General features: G+C 35.5%; 1 protein-coding gene across 7 annotated transcripts in view; it reads left to right on the top strand.

The window, feature by feature from the left end:
• LOC142031642 (sodium channel protein type 2 subunit alpha) overlaps positions 1 to 17,425 on the top strand; it is a 55,685-nt gene that overhangs the window by 20,177 nt on the left and 18,083 nt on the right. For 2 of the 7 annotated variants that reach the window (XM_075029316.1, XM_075029309.1), the window contains exons 11-16: positions 92 to 472; positions 1,484 to 1,616; positions 3,279 to 3,517; positions 4,437 to 4,610; positions 6,332 to 6,688; positions 8,309 to 8,788. In XM_075029316.1, the coding sequence (XP_074885417.1) occupies positions 92 to 472; positions 1,484 to 1,616; positions 3,279 to 3,517; positions 4,437 to 4,610; positions 6,332 to 6,688; positions 8,309 to 8,788 (1,764 nt within the window). Of the gene's footprint in view, positions 1 to 91; positions 473 to 1,469; positions 1,617 to 3,278; positions 3,518 to 4,436; positions 4,611 to 6,331; positions 6,689 to 8,308; positions 8,789 to 17,425 lie in introns of all 7 variants that reach the window. The other 5 variants (XM_075029314.1, XM_075029315.1, XM_075029311.1 and 2 more) reach the window with 3 other exon arrangements.

The following is a 17,425-nucleotide window of genomic DNA, read 5'->3' as shown; positions in this document are numbered from 1 at the left end:
ACATATTAACACTGTGTTTTTTTCCTCTGTATGAAAACATTATATTTAAAAGGATTTTCATCTGATAATCATTGTTTTTATTTGCCTACAGTCTTTGCTGAGCATTCGCGGCTCCCTGTTTTCCCCAAGGCGCAATAGCAGAACAAGCCTTTTCAGCTTCAGAGGTCGAGCAAAGGATGTAGGATCAGAAAATGACTTTGCTGATGATGAGCACAGCACTTTTGAAGACAATGAGAGCAGAAGAGATTCTCTCTTTGTTCCTCATAGACATGGTGAACGGCGCAACAGTAACATTAGTCAGGCCAGTAGGTCATCCAGGACAGTACCTCCACTTCCAGCAAATGGGAAGATGCACAGCACTGTGGATTGCAATGGAGTAGTTTCTTTAGTCGGTGGGCCGCCAGCTCTGACGTCACCTACTGGACAGCTTCTGCCAGAGGTGATGATTGATAAAGCAGCCACTGCTAGCAATGTAAGGAAGTCTGCAATAGCTCAGGCATGATGTCCTCTCCCTGTATGATCAGCCCTGTTTCTACAAAATTTAGTCACTTGGGAATGATTCCCTTTCTGGCCATGCTGTGAAAGCTCCTTTCATATATTCCAGTTATAAGCTACAGTAGAAACTGAAATTGTCTAGCTCTCATTAACTAAACATGTGAAAATATATGCTAATTTACTGGGAATTTATAGAATAGCATAGTAAACCATTGAATAAATGTAGTATGTGTAGTCTTACACCCATTGATTCATTATGCTAACTGAACACTTAACTGGAAGGTTCTGTATTCATGTATCAGACAGGATATCAAAAGGAAAAAAAAAAATTACTTAATGAAATATATTAAATGAGTATTTAACTTCCTGCTGACCAAATATGAAACTTGTGATGTAACACTGATTGTGCAACTTACATGGGTTGTGATAGTGTTCCTGTAACATAGTTAATTTTTCTAGGGTTTTTTTTTTGGAGATGTCAACATCATTAAGTATTTTTCTTTTATTTTGTTTGAAAACGTGTGCTAGAAAATTGATAATTTATTCTAAATTGAAAGTTCTCTTAAGAAAATACTCTTTGTGCTTTTACTGCTAGGTGTGTGGGCTGTGCATTTTCATGTTTAGAAAAAGACTTCACTCACTACCTAATTAGAAAGATATTTACAGCAGAGCTCATTGACAAGCATTGTGGAACTTTTTATAGTCTAAAAACTGTTCATAGTCTAAAATCTGTTTTAATGTCTCAGCCCTGTTTCAGCAAAATACTTTAAAACATTCTTTAAGCACAAGAGCAATCCTACTGATGTATTTGACTATTTGCTGTATACAAAGTTAGGCATATATTAGTCTATTGCAAAACCATGACATAAATGGAGCATGGTACAGGACAGCAGAGTGTTTTAAGCCATTATACTTCTGTAATAATTGACAGTGTTATTCTTATTAAATGAACAATCAATAGGCTATTTTATCAGTGTTTTATTTTCAGGGCACTACTACAGAAACGGACTTAAGAAAGAGACGGTCTAGTTCTTACCATGTTCCTATGGACTACCTAACAGATCCTGGTGCAAGGCAAAGAGCAATGAGTATAGCCAGCATGCTTACAAACACAATGGAAGGTATGTAACACAGAATTTTTGTATGACAATGCCATAAAGTGCTATTAAATGTATGATACATTAAGTAGTAGTGGAGTTTTAAGGCAGCTATTTCAGCCTAAAGGGTACAGGCAAGATGAGATTTGTAAATAGAGGTAGTATTTTTTTTAAAAGATGGAATGATATATTTGGAAAAGCAGTCAAGCTTTCAATATACTCATAGGTTTGAGGTGGAAGCAGCAAACTTCCAAGTTAAATGCAAGCAGAAAGCAATTGATCAATGCAGTATTTCTCTAGAGAAGTTATGTTTTGGGGTAAAAGCTCTTTTTACATTACTGAAATGGCTATGCTTCTTGCAGTAGAACAGTCTGCTTCTAACAATTCAACAGACATGCTGTTTCACAAAGGAAGGATCTCGTTGTTCTTTCTGTCAGGCTAAATACAGTGAATCTGAATCATGGAATTAAGCAACTACTTGTAAGAAAGGGCAAAACATTACTTTGAGGCTTAAATGACTATGCCCAAAATAGCAAATAGGAAGGTAATAATGAGCAGTTTTGCACATGTGGACCATAATACTGTCTAAATAGTTGTCTGACTTCAGATTTGTTCTAAATGTTTATCTTTCATGAGGAAACTTTTAAATATTTTATTCATTCTATGTATAGAATCACAGAATGGTTTGGGTTGGAAGGGACCTTAAAGATCATCTAGTTCCAACCCCGCTGCCATAAGCAGGGACACCTTCCACTAGCCCAGGTTGCTCAAAGCCCCATCCAACCTGGCCTTGAACAATTCCAGGGATGGGACATCCACCACCTCTCTGGGCAACCTGTTCCAGTTCCTCACCACTCTCACAGTAAAGAACTTCTTCCTTACATCCAATCTAAATCTACCCTCTTTCAGTTTAAAGCCATTACCCCTTGTCCTATCACTACATGCCCTTGTAAAAAGTCCTTCTCCAGCTTTCCTGTAGGCCCCCTTTAAGTACTGGAAGGCTGCTATAAGGTCTCCCTGGAGTCTTTTCTTCTCTAGGCTAAACAATCCCAACTCTCTCAGCCTGTCTTCATAGGAGAAGTGCTCCAGACCCTGATAATTTTCATGGCCCTCCGCTGGACTCGTTCCAACAGGTCCATGTCTTTCTTATGCTGGGGCCACAGAGCTGAACACAGTACTCCAGGTGGAATTGTATGAGCGTGGAGTAAAGGTGGAGAATCACCTCCCTCAACCTGCTGGCCACAATTCTTTTGATGCAGCCCAGGATGAGATTGGGTTTCTGGGCTGCAAGCACGCATTGCTGGGTCATACTCAGTTTTTCATCCACCAATAGCCCCAAGTCATTTTCCGCAGGGCTGCTCTCAGTCCACTCATTCCCCAGCCTGTATGCCAGATTTCTAAGACAAATGCCTATTTTGCATCCTATGTAGCATTTGATTGTGAATGGTTATTTTATCTATTGAACATTTAGCATTCTTTTTACATCAAATTTGAAACATAGTGGGACAGATTATTTTTAATTGTAATTTCTTTTTACTGACAGTAGCCTTGGTTTCAAAAGGTCTACATATCAACACAGTTTATCAACAGTACCTTGGAAAACAGCATTTAGGCCTCAAGGAAATACCCAGGTGATACTGGAATAGAGAAATATGTTTAAAATGTTATTTTCATTTTTCTCTCCAGAACTGGAAGAATCCAGACAGAAATGCCCACCATGCTGGTATAAATTTGCTAACACTTGCTTGATTTGGGACTGCTGTACTCCCTGGCTGAAAGTCAAACATATTGTAAATTTGATTGTGATGGACCCATTTGTTGATCTGGCCATTACTATCTGCATTGTCCTAAACACCCTGTTCATGGCCATGGAGCACTATCCAATGACAGAACAGTTTAGTGGTGTCCTTTCAGTAGGAAACCTTGTAAGTCTTTCATGATGTGCCATGTATGTGAAATGCATTTTTCTTAAATAATTCTCTTGTGACCTATGTACATATGTTTAAAAGAAAATGTTGGCTAGATACTTATACGCTTGGGATGGTTGAATTTAAATTTAAGCTTTAGTGAATCCCTCTTTGTTGACATTTGTGGATTTCGCCACTCTTGCTTCATGGAGCAAAAGATAGTAAGATTTATTGAGTCAATATGCATTTTGATTTTTTAAACCTTTAGCTTCTGTCATTGAAGCTGGTTAAAGGAATTTATCTAATATTCTTTCTTGGGTGGATACTTACAAATCATAAGAACTTTCAGTTCCATTCCCATACCTGTTCTGCTCCTCACTAGCACCTCCTGAGGTCCTGTGTGTTCAGGGTATTATAGAGGGGAAAGTCCCAGTAAGCATGGTAGATTTACTGCAACTCCACAGGAAACAGTGAAATGGCATGACAGTGCCTTCCACTGGTCATCCTGAAGAAGAATAGATCTGCTCAACTTTCAGTACAATTTTTTTCTTAATAATTGTCCCTCTCATAAACTTATCTTTATCCCTAGAAGCAAAGAGATGTCTCAAGGGCAAAAATGAGATCTAGGAGGCAAAACTGAGCATTAAAATCAGAAGAGATTCTGTGTATTGGTATTTATACATGCATATTAGCAGACTAGATAAAAAACCATATTTTTCCCATTTACCTCTTTTTCTTTGGAAACCAAACATTGTGATGCATATGTAAGCATCAAATCTGAATTTAATTCCTAACCCCAATGTATGGCAATATAGAGAAGCTATTCAGATTTATCATGGATTGCTTGCTGAAGATATAACTTACCAAAAATTGATACCACTAGTTTTTTTAATATTTTCTCATTAAACTGGAGTAAGAAACTGTATTTTCCTTGCAGGTGTTTACTGGAATTTTCACAGCAGAAATGTTTCTCAAGATAATTGCCATGGATCCTTATTATTATTTCCAGGAGGGCTGGAATATTTTTGATGGTTTTATTGTGAGTCTTAGTTTAATGGAGCTTGGCCTTGCAAATGTAGAAGGATTATCTGTCCTTCGATCATTCCGATTGGTAAATATACTAAATAAAATATGCTTCTATGTTATATTTTTATATTTGTGCATGTATGTTGTGCATTATTTGTTTGTGCATTATATATTTATCTAAGACAGAAGATCTTTTCATAAGAACTTACAAAATACTAAATTGCATACTCACTAGATGGCATGTATCTATTATGTTGTTTGTTTTACATATTATCTTAGTAACATCTATTTCTTCTTCAAGACATTGTCAACATCAATACTGTTCTTGCAGTGAGTGTGCTTTAAGGGTTAACTTCATCAATACCAGTATCACTTAGAGTCTTTTTCTCCCTAGATGAGGGAATAAAGAAAGCAAGAGCCACAGGCCCTTACTGCCTGTAACTGAAGATTAGTAAATTGCTTAGTAAATAACAGATTAGTTAGTAGAAGTTTATTGACAGTTTTAGCTGATAGACTTCCATTACCAGTTGGCTTACATGGTTAGTTTTAGGAGAGAGTAGTGTTAAGATTTTTCTTTGGATAGGGATTTTTCATCACTGCCAGCCTTCTCCTTACCATCCTCTGCAAGGGTCCATCCACTAACAGCTTTTCTGTTCAGAAGTCACTACAGTATCTCTGTCTGTTATTAGATATCTCTGTCTTGAATAGGAACTTGAAAAACCTTGGTCTTGCTGAAGACCAGGCAAGCATGCAAGTTGATGTTCAAATCCTCTTCTGAAAAGACCTACACAGTAAGAGTCATGAAGCTAGAGTTTGTAGTCATGAAGCTCAACTTTAGCCTTAAATAAATCAAAAATATCTCATTTTAAAAAACAGTTAAATAAACACCCCTTAAAAAAAGAGGGGGTTTAAATTCATTCATTTGCTGGTTCTCTGTGTAGCATTACATTGCATTTTGCCTAAAGTCTAATATCTGTCTGGATTGACTTCTCCCTCTGTTATATAATTCTGTTTTTAACTTCGCTTCTATATATTTTATTTCTGTCTCATCCCATGAAATAATATTTAGATTTAGATTCCTTTTAGTATTCTTCTCTTTCAGTTGTCTGAACACTTGCTGTATCTGTCCAAATAATTTCATTTTTGCCTGTTTCAAGTTGTTCTTTAATATAACACTTTCCTTTGTTTTTCTCAATGTTGTATGACAAACTTTCTAAGACATATTATGCTTATTTTTAATAACAGAAATGATATTGTTAAAGATACTTGCGACTAATTTGTATGCCTGTCATTAAAAACTCTAGCTTGTTTCTCTTTCTAGGAAAACCATTTCTTCCATCTCTCTGCCAGATAAGATGAAAGATCTGGAAGTGTCTATACACTCACAATCCTGTTAAACTGATCACATTTCATATGTGCTGGTTTGTTTTTAGTAATATTCTCTTAGAGTTAACTAAAGGAGAAAGACTGTTTTGTCCAACTTGTCCAACAAGTAGCACTTGTTTATAGATATCTGAAGTCACCAAAAGAGTCAAAGTCTGAATTGAAGACTTTGTGATAATTGCAGTGTAATTCAAATGAGCATAGATACAGTATTTTTGATTTGTTATGACTTGCATCAGGACTTAAGACTGCTGATGTCTAGTATTGTACAAAGAACTGGAAACATAAATTTTGTAACTAAAGTTTCTAAAGGTTACATGAGACATGATTTAGACACAGGGTAACTGAAATATGAAATGTATAGCAATAATTTCATTGCAATTAGTAACATGAATAACTGTATACTATTCTTCTGTTTTGCAGCTTCGAGTTTTCAAATTGGCAAAGTCTTGGCCAACTCTAAACATGCTGATTAAGATTATTGGCAACTCAGTGGGAGCTTTGGGAAATCTGACCCTGGTGCTGGCCATCATTGTGTTCATTTTCGCTGTGGTTGGGATGCAGCTGTTTGGCAAAAGCTACAAGGAATGTGTCTGCAAGATCTCTAGTGACTGTGAACTTCCACGCTGGCACATGCATGACTTTTTCCACTCTTTCTTGATTGTATTCCGAGTGCTGTGTGGAGAATGGATAGAAACGATGTGGGACTGCATGGAGGTTGCAGGCCAAACTATGTGCCTTACGGTCTTCATGATGGTCATGGTGATTGGAAACCTAGTGGTATGTAATCAGTGGAGATTTTTTAAAAGTATTAGAAGATATTTCCTATTTTTCATGATTTAGAAATCAGAGATGAAGACTGGAGGACTCTAGGAGGTCATGTAATTCATTTGCCCTTTCTTTAAACCAGGTTCAAATATACCTTGATCATTTATGAAAAATGTTTGTCTATGTTTTCTTTTAAATCTTCAGTAAGTTTATAACCTCTTTGGTAAGATCAGTGCTGAATTATGCTTATAGTTATAAATGCCTTTTAAAAAACCATCTAACTTAAATTGCCTTTTACAGCCAGTTAAACTGACTGGTCTTGATAGTGATGGAAAACAGTTGGTCTTTGTGACAACGTTTAAAATACTTAAAGCCTTACTGTTTCCACTTTCAGTCTTTTCTTTCTGAAACAAAATAAGCTTAGTTGTTCAATTTTTTCTCATAGGTGATGATTTCTAAACTGCTTATCCCTTCTGCTACTGGCCTCTGAATTCTTGCCAAGCAGCATTTTGGATAGACACACAAGTACCAAATAATGTTGAATGATTATACTTCAATGTCTTACACCCAATATTCCTTGTGGTACATCCCCAAATGACATGAACTTTCTGTGCCAGCATTACTTTCCTGATGCAGCCTATACGCCCTTTTCTGCAGTGCTTCCACCTTGCCAGTTTTCACACCTTCTGTATATGTAGTTTTCATTTTTTGTAACCAACATTTCCACACTAGTACTTCAGAATTAAATACCATATTGATTTTGAATCATTTCAACAATTTACCATGGTTATGCCTAATTGTAGTTCCTTCTTGTTGAGTGCTAGCATCCCTTCTCTTTTTTGTATCATCCACAAATTTTATAAATATGCTTATCCACAGGCATAAATACCAAGTTTAACCAGACTAATGTGAGATTCCTGTGGTATGCCTTCTAAGATATTCTGCAAGTTTGAACAGGAAGAATTGACAAATATAATTTAAATATGTTTTTAAATCATTTTTGCACATAGTCTGTCATAATTACATATAGTCCTAATTTCTCTTATATGTTTGTAAAATGTCATGCAAGAAAGTCTGAAATGGTTTCCTAAAATTGAGGTGCATCACATCTGTGGACTCTTTATCTCTTAGCTAGTTTTCCTACCCAAAACAAAAATATACTGATACATTCTTGGCAAATAGATAAGTTTATTATATTCTGAGTTAGAGACACTGAAACTATGGTCTGTTGAACTGTAGAAGACTGCAGTCTGCCTGCATTGCCCTCACCTATGAACACTACAGCGGATGTAGCTTGCATAAATTACTACATCATGTTGTATCCTGCCTCCTTACGTCATTCTCCAATTTGAGGAGCAGACCTGCACTACTTCCAGTGTTCAGGAGAAAGTCAAGGAACAGCTCAGATTTTCACTATATTAGTCAAGTTAAACAAGCAAAAAATATTTTTGCAAGTTATAAAAAAATATGGGGGACAGGGATTATGGACTGGAAAGAATAGCAGGAAGGTGGGTTGAGATAAAGTGCTAGCTGTGAAATAAAAATTATGTCATATTGAACAACCCATAATGGAATTACTTTTATGACTTAAAAATAAGAGATCCAGTATATTTTCTCCTTACTGTCTTTTAGGTTCTCAACCTCTTTTTGGCCTTGCTGCTGAGCTCATTTAGTTCAGACAACCTTGCTGCTACAGATGATGATAATGAAATGAACAATCTACAGATTGCTGTGGCAAGGATTCAGAAAGGCATAGATTATGTGAAGAGAAAAGTGCGTGAATTCATCCAAAAAGCCTTTGTTAGAAAGCAGAAAGTTTTAGATGAAATCAAACCTCTTGAGGACCTAAACAACAAAAAAGACAGCTGTATTTCCAACCACACAATAGTAGAAATAGGTAAAAACCTTGCCTATCTTAAAGAAGGGAATGGAACTACCAGTGGCATAGGCAGCAGCGTGGAAAAATATGTTGTTGATGAAAGTGATTACATGTCATTCATAAACAACCCAAGTCTCACTGTGACAGTGCCAATTGCTGTCGGGGAATCAGATTTTGAAAATTTAAACACGGAGGAGTTCAGTAGCGAGTCAGACCTGGAAGAAAGCAAAGAGGTAAGACTATTTCTATATTTAAAATACTCTGATGCTTTTCTTTTTTTCTCCTAAGGTTACTAGTGTTGAATTCAAATCTCTAATTCCTGTATAACAGTGTATACGAACTTGTAATGGTATTTAAGGTAAATTAATGTAAGGTTGTGGGTTTCGAATGACATGGTAGTACAGTATTGCTTTTAAAGTAATAATCAAGATGCATAAGACAAGTTTGTAGAAAATTAATACTTTTTAATATTTTATTTAGTTAAAATCATTAACAAGAAAATGAACCAATTTAATAGCCCTGGATACCAGAGGTCTTACAAAACGAGTGTGGGTTGTGCAAGTTTCTCCATGTTTATTTCATCAGTGCAGTTTAATTACTCTTTTGTCTGCTTTCTGGAGTGCCTCCTGTCAAATTAACAGTTCATTCTGATGCTTTTAGCCTTTTTGATATAGTCAAAATGTATCTAGATACATCATAAGTACCTTTGAATACTGGACCAGCATCACTAAACGATTTCATATAAATCACTAAAAAAACATCAGATAGTAGCAGAACCACTGAAGAATTGAAGTAATGGCCTTATGGTAAAAAAGTTATGAAGCTTTATATCTCAGCATAAGATCCTTTCATACAGTTACCCATTGTAATTTTCAAAGCTTTAAGACACTCGGATCTCTTACCTACTGTGACTGTAATAAAATATACCTCTTTCTGGCCCAATGTGGTGCCAAATGGACAAATCCAAGCTAGAGCTTAGTGAGGTACAGTGGATGCTGAAGCCTTTATTATTGTGTTAACCCAGTGCTCTGTCCTGCACAATCGTACATGGTGGAGGCACACCACCTCAAGTGGAATAAGTCTAGGCTATGCTTAGTACCAATGCTAGTTCATTCAGCATTAGCATGGGTATTTTTGAACACTACTGCATGCTACAGTGTAGACATAAACTAACATGAAGGTTTTCATGAGTGATTTCCTCGTGCTTGAATCTGAGGGTATAAATATGGATAAGATTCTAGTAATTCTCACCCCGAGATCCTTTTTTGTACAGACTGCATCACACAGTCATATTTTCTTGTTTCTTATCAGAAATGTCTTTACTGTTCTTTTAAAAATATTTCTTTTTTGCAGATTGTTTAGTATTAGTATTTATCTTACTCTTCAAAACCATGACTTGGGTGTAGAACAAAGCAGAAGTTATTGTAGTTTAGCCTTTAATTGTTTTGTGTAACGAAAAGGGTGATTATATGAAAGTTTCTTGGTCTGAATGTAGGATTTTGGTTGATTCTATTATATCTTTGTACCTAGGATAAGAAAAGGAATCTTCTTCAGGCAGCTTTACGCCACATAGGCCTAACGCATTGTTCTGTCCTTCCATTGTTCTGCTGTTCCATTGTTCTATTGTCCCATTGTTAACTGTTTCAAAACTTACTGCTGCCAAAGGAACAGCAAATTCTACTGCTAATCTGGTCAAATTCCACCTATCAATGAGGTCATCCATAATGATTGCATATGACAGTAATGGCACAGGTTATTTTTCTGTCTTTTTGTAAATCATGTAGTTTCTTAGTATAGACCTGGTCCTTCGGGGTCTGTTCTTTTTTCCTGCTAATCATGTTCAAGTCCGTCTGTCACTTTCAGCCTTTTCCCTGCTTAGCAACTAGTGATAGCCAGAGGATGCACTGAAAGTTTGGGAATAAAGTGTCTTAAGTTAAAGTTCAGTACTAGGAAACAGAATACTTTGGATTTCTTCCTCACTAAGTACTTATTGCTGTCTTGGTGGAGTAACAAATACATGTCTGTCATTCTGTATTTGTCTGTAAAGTTAGCATAGTATTTTTATCAGTTTCAAGGGTGCTGTCAACCCAAACCTATAATTTTTCATAAAACATTCTAAATGCCTCAGTTGGAAAGGGTGAAGAAGATACTGTTAGTTTATTCTGCAGATATACTGTAACTGGCAATGATGCTTCAGATGATATTACTGTATAAATGACACTAAAAGAAAATCTGACACAGATGCAGTCTAAGAAGACTGTGAAGTCCCAGTATGATCAGAAGTATGCACTCACGAAAACTCTCCTCTCTTCACTTCTTGTTTTGTGCTCCCACCCATATCAGATTAATTCTGATGTTACTGATTGTGATATTACCATTACTCATGGTAGTAGTAAACCATGTTTTAAATTGTCCTATATACTTCTCCTGTGCTTGTTCTTTTTTAAAAGTTATGAAGTTATGTATGTATTAACTGAAGTTTTATCAAAATAGATTATAGGTCTGATAATTTTTAATTGACATCATCTATGCAAAAAGTAATTTGGAAGTGTAATTGGATTCTACTAATTTAAATACTATATGTCATTAAAATGCCTTAGAAAGAAGTAATTTAAATATTTTCATTAGTGATTATTAGATTAATTAGCTGCTGAAGTCTGTTTTTAAAAATGTAATCACAGGAGTGTTCTGTACTAGTGGAGTATTCTCCATTTCTTATGCTGAAGCTAAAATTGTTGTACAGAAAATAATTAGTGATTCACTGAATAGTGGCAGCAAGGAGGAATGTGACTTTTGGTAGTGCCTAATGATTAAGGCATCTGTTTTGATAATGAAATTTTTCCCTGCTACAAAATCTGTTTATAATTTTTAAACAGTCAATAGTCAGTGGCTAAAATGCAGAAACTGCCTTGAAATAGGGACCAAAACCTGAATTTCCCATATGAATTCCTTAATCACTGAGAGCATTATGTCAGTAGAAGAGATGGAGGATGTACCTTATTCAAACCTATAGGCTGGTGGCTAGCAGGACTAAGTATGACCACAATGACAGTGGTGCATCAATTTCTTCATTGTATAACAGGATGGTATGACTGCTGACTGTCTTCATTAGCCAAATCTTCCTTTTCCCAATGGAAGGACCCAATGGGGTTATTCTATAAGGTGACAAACATATTGGTTTGAATTCCTATAGGGAAAATTTTAAAGCTGATTTTCCCACATTTGAGACATGAGCTCCAGTCATTAAGCTTCCACCATAAAAGAAAGGCTTTCTCCTCCAGATACAGTATTTAAAAGAAAACAGTGTCCTCATTGCACTCTTGGAGGCACTTAATCCTGTAAATGTGTGTAGTAATCATGCTTCAGGAACTGCAAACTGCTCAGGTGATAAGACAAAGAAATGCATACTCAGTCAGGAATGAGGTACTGCCAAGCAGTTTTGACTGGTCAAGCCTGAAACTCTTCTGAGCATATTCAGGATAAAAATTTCTTACTCTTGCAGAAGTTGAAGGTGAAAAATTGAAGGGAAATGTTTACAAATTTCAGGCACCTTCAAGAGAGGCCCAGCAGTTAAGAAGAGACATTGTGAGCATATTTCTTAAGTACTAAATTTCAAATAGATTTTAATCACAAAGGTGCATTTTTTAATCTTAATCCTAGTTCCCACTCTTCACTAGATAATTCTTATCCACCATGGTTTTTGATATAGAGAAGAGTGATGACTTATTAGTCACAGGACCAACGCTCTTGTCATGAAAACTATCCATAGCAAAAGGCATTTTTTAATATTAAAAAAGTGACTACAAATGGCTTTTTGTTCAAGACTTCCTCTTTTTTGCATGCCATAATGTACCTTCGAGTTCTGCCCTCTCATGTTTTCCCATTTATATGATTCTGTTGTTGCTGAGTGTTGGTCTGCCAGTCACTTCATTGCTTATACCACAAATTAAAAGAACTGAAGTTAGAAACTGCCACCAAACCACGTTCAATTAGAGGTATCCCAAATAAAAGGCAGCTTAGGCATCCATGTACTGTGAGAACATTCTGCACAAGATAGCCAGATGCTAATGAGTGTGTGTCTGTGTGCTTTTGCTTTTCTCTATGTATATACATGCATACACGTATTCACTGTGGTATAGGGCAGTAAGTTGAATTTTTACAACGCAATTATCATTTATTAGCAAGTTTTAATTAAGTTCATTAATGTTTGTTGAATTCGTTATTATAACATACATCTTTTCCAGTATTTTGATGGACATGTTAACTAGATTATGCCTTTCTAGAAACAATACATAGAATATTGTACATGCTAGTAGGCGTGAATTTACAAGGAATTTTCTAGAAAATTGCCTGAAGCCTAAACCAGAATTAATTATGAGAACATTGTGTCTATAGGAATGGTAGTGGGGGAATATAAGGTAATAAGGGAATTAGAGAATAAATCCTAAATAAAACTTTACCATGGAAGTAGGGCCACTGACAAATATAGGGCCACTGTGCTGAGTCGGTTGTCCTATATGTAAAAGTCTGTGGACCTAAACTGCATTACTACTATCCAGCATAGAAACTATAAAAATAATTTTTCCTTTTTAAGTCCTTAAGTACTATGGAGACAGTTTATATAGAAAATTTTGTAGTGCATGTATAGCTGTGTAATAATTAGATATTTATGCTAACTATAACTTCTAGGCTAGTTATTACACCAAGATATACCAAGTTACAAGATATTTTTAAATGCCTTGAAAAATATGGGATCTCCTAATGCTGTTGCAGACACCTTAATAATGTATATTTTACTTTAAGCAGTATTTAGCGCAAAAAAGCAGAGGTGCTGTGTCCTGAACTTCATTTCCTACCATTCTTACTTCTCACAGGAGTAGAACCAAGCTGGATCAGTCAAGCGGGCAGCTCTGGTGCCTTTTAGCGAGGCAGAGCATCGTGTCACCAATTTTACACAGGTTACCTAAGCAAGTTATACATCTATATGTATATACTATATAATCACTTTTTAACGGATATTGACTGGCCTGCATGCTCTTCAGCTATGATCCTGTCCCATTCATTGCAATGAAGTACAAACATGCACAGCTGCTCTCTGCTGAGTCACAGGACTCGCATCACAGCATGGTCAGGCAAGATCGTCAGCCCCAATATTTCTGTGGTTCAGATGCTATACTTTCCATGATATTTTAACAGTATTTCGCAGTGCATGCTATGTACCTTTCCCAATCTTGATGGTAATGTTTTCAAGATTCTATTTTTGAAGGATTTTCTTTCCTTTTGAAGAAAGACAGAATATGTAACACGTAAGCTATGTTTCTCATCAGAAGCTTATATGAGTCCATCTGTAAATTGTGTTGATAATGAAAATCTGCAAGCTGTTTTGGAAAACTTTCATACTATTGTATTTAAGCTTATAATGGAGGTAACTTGCAAACTCATAATAGTAACTTTTTTATTTTTTCACTTTTTTTTCCTTAGAAATGCTTTTCTTCAGTACTCGTATAAGCATTTAGTTATTTTGGAGATTAATATGCAGTACTTCAAGCACTATTCAGCATGAAATTAATTTAATTTCCACAGTCAAAGCATGTGACCATCTTTTGGTTAAAAAAGCTCATACAAAACTGGTATTTGGCTGGTCAAACATTCAGAGATCAGTTCTGCTCTTACTTACGCCCACACTTAAAAGTGTAGAGGTGCAAAGAGAAAACTTATAGCAAGATCTGGCCCAATTCAGTCTTACCATAGCTCTTTAATTTATGCTCACAAATTGACTACCTCCCCAAACATCTAAAACTGTCTGCCCTGAGAAACTTCAACTTATTCTCATTTTATCAGTAATAAATAAAGTTCAGCAGTCTAGTGAATAAGCTACTGATTTTGGACCAAAATGTCCCCAGCTTCAGTATGATTTACATCTCACCTACTAAACATTGCCATAATATTTACAACACCATAGTTGTATGATGCTGCTTTCAGTTTGGTAAATCAGTGGAATTAAAACATACTTATTGCACAGTTTTTTGTCTTATATTTTCTAAGGAATAGTTTATCTGATAAGTCATATTTTGATTTAAAAATATTCATTATTCAAAATCCTTTGATACTCTGAAGAATTTAGGCTTTGGATTGTTTGAATTGTGAATTGGTCACATCCTATTGGCATATTGTGATTCATGGTGGATGATATCAAGTTGTTAATATTAGAGTTAATTGGAATTTGCTTAATTAATCTTTACAAACAGCAGTCTCTTGCTCTGTTTCAGAAATATGCTTTCACTATTGCTTGTGTGAATTAAAGAGCCTTAAGTAGCTTCCAGTGGGAGTGCTTTTGCAAATATTTCCACTGCTACTTACGATGCTTTTGCTTTCATCCAACATTCTTGCAAATATTTTAATTTATGAAATCCTCATAAATAAGTAGACCAAAGCAATTACGAATAGCAATAGAGTGGACTATAATTTAGGGATCCTGGTTTTTTGCAGTATTTGCAGACAATAATCATCAAGGAATGCTTTGCTTTGATTTACAAAGTTCTGGGTTTTTTAACTGATAGAGTAGTTATGCCTGACCATATAAGCACTAGAAAGAGTGACATCCAGGTTCCACTTAATTATACCAGTGGAACTACAATGATATTTACCACTTGATCAATTTTATAGGTGATATAGCTGTACTGAAAAAGACTGTATAAGTTTGGATATATTATTGCCATTTACATCACAGAACATCTCATTTTCATATTGACATCCACACAGCACTGAGAAAATAAAAGCAATATAATTTCCATTATTTAACATTTTCATAGGTATTTGGGAGGAAAGGAATTAAAAGCAAAACCAAAATGGTGGTTTCTCTTGGTGCCATCTTCCTGCTCATGTCTGTTCTGCTCTTTGCTCCTTCAGTCCCTTAAATTATGATTTCAACAGCTATTAGTGGCATCCTGGCTAATTTTGAAATTTAAGGCATTGTTAAAAATGTTAAACTAAGAGCTGCTCAGCTACTTGCAGATGATCATCTTGAAACAAAGAAAGAAAGAAATGTTAGAAGCTCAAAGTGGCCTGGCTGTAAGTGAAGCAGAATTGTATGAATCTATGAGATGTTGCCAAGGTTCAGAAAGTAATTATGTCAAAAACTTCCTGACCTAATCTTGGCTGCTGCTTTTTGCAATGCTGCTCTGATAGGCAAGCTGCTTTCCACTTTCAGTTTCTATTTTGAAAGCTAAACTAAAATTTATATCTCATACTGTACTGTATTGCTGACTAAAGCATGACTGGCAAGGCTATTGGTAGATGTGACATAAAAGATACATGTATCTCTCTGTGATAATCAGTATACTGCTGCTTTAGAACCATGTAAGTACTTTTGTCCCCTTACCGTCTTCTGTGAAAAGGAGATGGACTATGTACCTTCTGAGGTTTTGAAAAGTAGATTTCTCTGAGAATAATTTCCTTAGCATACTATTCAGAAAAAATCTAGCATCATAACTCTCGAAGAGTGTCTAATACTTTATCCTGATAAACCTCTTATAATCTGGGTGACCGAATACTTTTGAAACCTAGAACCATGGTATGAAAAAGGCTTAAAAAGGACTCACTATTATATCAAAGATAATGTTTGGGTTTGATGATTATCTTGTTTCTACAGGTTCATTTTTTTAAAAAGCTGTATACATGTTAGGTATATACCACTGCCTAAATCTAGTTTTTGTGATGCTGGTGAGCAGAGAAGAATTTATCAGGTACAAAGGTAACTTTGAGACAAGTTAAGGTAAAGAACTGGGACATATGCTACATACCTAACATACCAGGGTCTGCAATTAGGGGTAGTCTAGCTATCCAGCTGAATTCCGTATCTGTGAACACTGGCAGGTCACAGTAAGTGGTAGAAAAAGTCTTCCTATGTATTAAAGCATATGCACAAAACGTAATTAGTAATAACATGGTCCATTCCCAGGTGATGTTGTGTTGAATACCTAGAAATCAGTACAACATCCCTGGGTCAGTTGCTTTATACCAGAGCAGAAGTTTGCTGTGGAAGTATGTGATTGTTACTGAAAAGTTTTCCTAGCATACTGAACTTAATTGATTTGGTAAAATTTTAAGATGTCGTATCATAAAACCTTCCTAGCTGTTTGTAATGCATACTAGACTTTATAAATATTGTATAGAATGCCATACAATAAATTCAATGTTTAAAATTACAAAGAAACAAACAAAAAATTAATTATTTCTGTTGAAAATTTTTAATTTTTTCTTCCCCAAATGATACTGAACTATGAAAGATTGAATTTATTGAATATTTTTTATAATATGCTTCTTCATATACTGATCAGGTTGGGGCTAAATTCAGGTATAATAGAACAGCATGCTAAGGAAATACTCTGTTACATCAACAGAAGAGTAACTGAATTCTCAGTGGGATAAGGCATTTAATTGTTGTGTTTCAAGTATCAGCTGCTGTTGATTCAACTTAGGATTTTTCTGTTTAGCTTAACTCCTATGATTATTATTACAGCTATTTAATAGAAGCATACCAGATTTTCAGTGAGAAGAGCCTTGTAAGATACAATTCACCATACATACTGCCCCACATAAAGAAAGATGGCTTTCTGATGTTTCTGATAATTGACTGTTCTACCAATAATTTTCCACCTTTTCTACCCGATCTTTTTGATCTCTCCTTATAGTGGATATCTCTAATCTTCTCTCTTGAGTTAACTGTTAGTCTTATGCAATTTCAGTAATAGGAATTCATTATCCCTTCTTAAAATTAACATGTGGTGATTAAACTAACTGCATAATATCCGAGTTACTGAACTCTTCATTTTCCTGTAAAAGAACGGACAGTAGGTCTTTCAAACTTA

Source organism: Buteo buteo, chromosome 5 (assembly GCF_964188355.1).
Source record: "Buteo buteo chromosome 5, bButBut1.hap1.1, whole genome shotgun sequence".
Lineage (NCBI taxonomy): Eukaryota > Metazoa > Chordata > Aves > Accipitriformes > Accipitridae > Buteo > Buteo buteo.
Note: the sequence above shows the minus strand (reverse complement) of the source record. Positions and strands in the feature narration are given on the sequence as shown.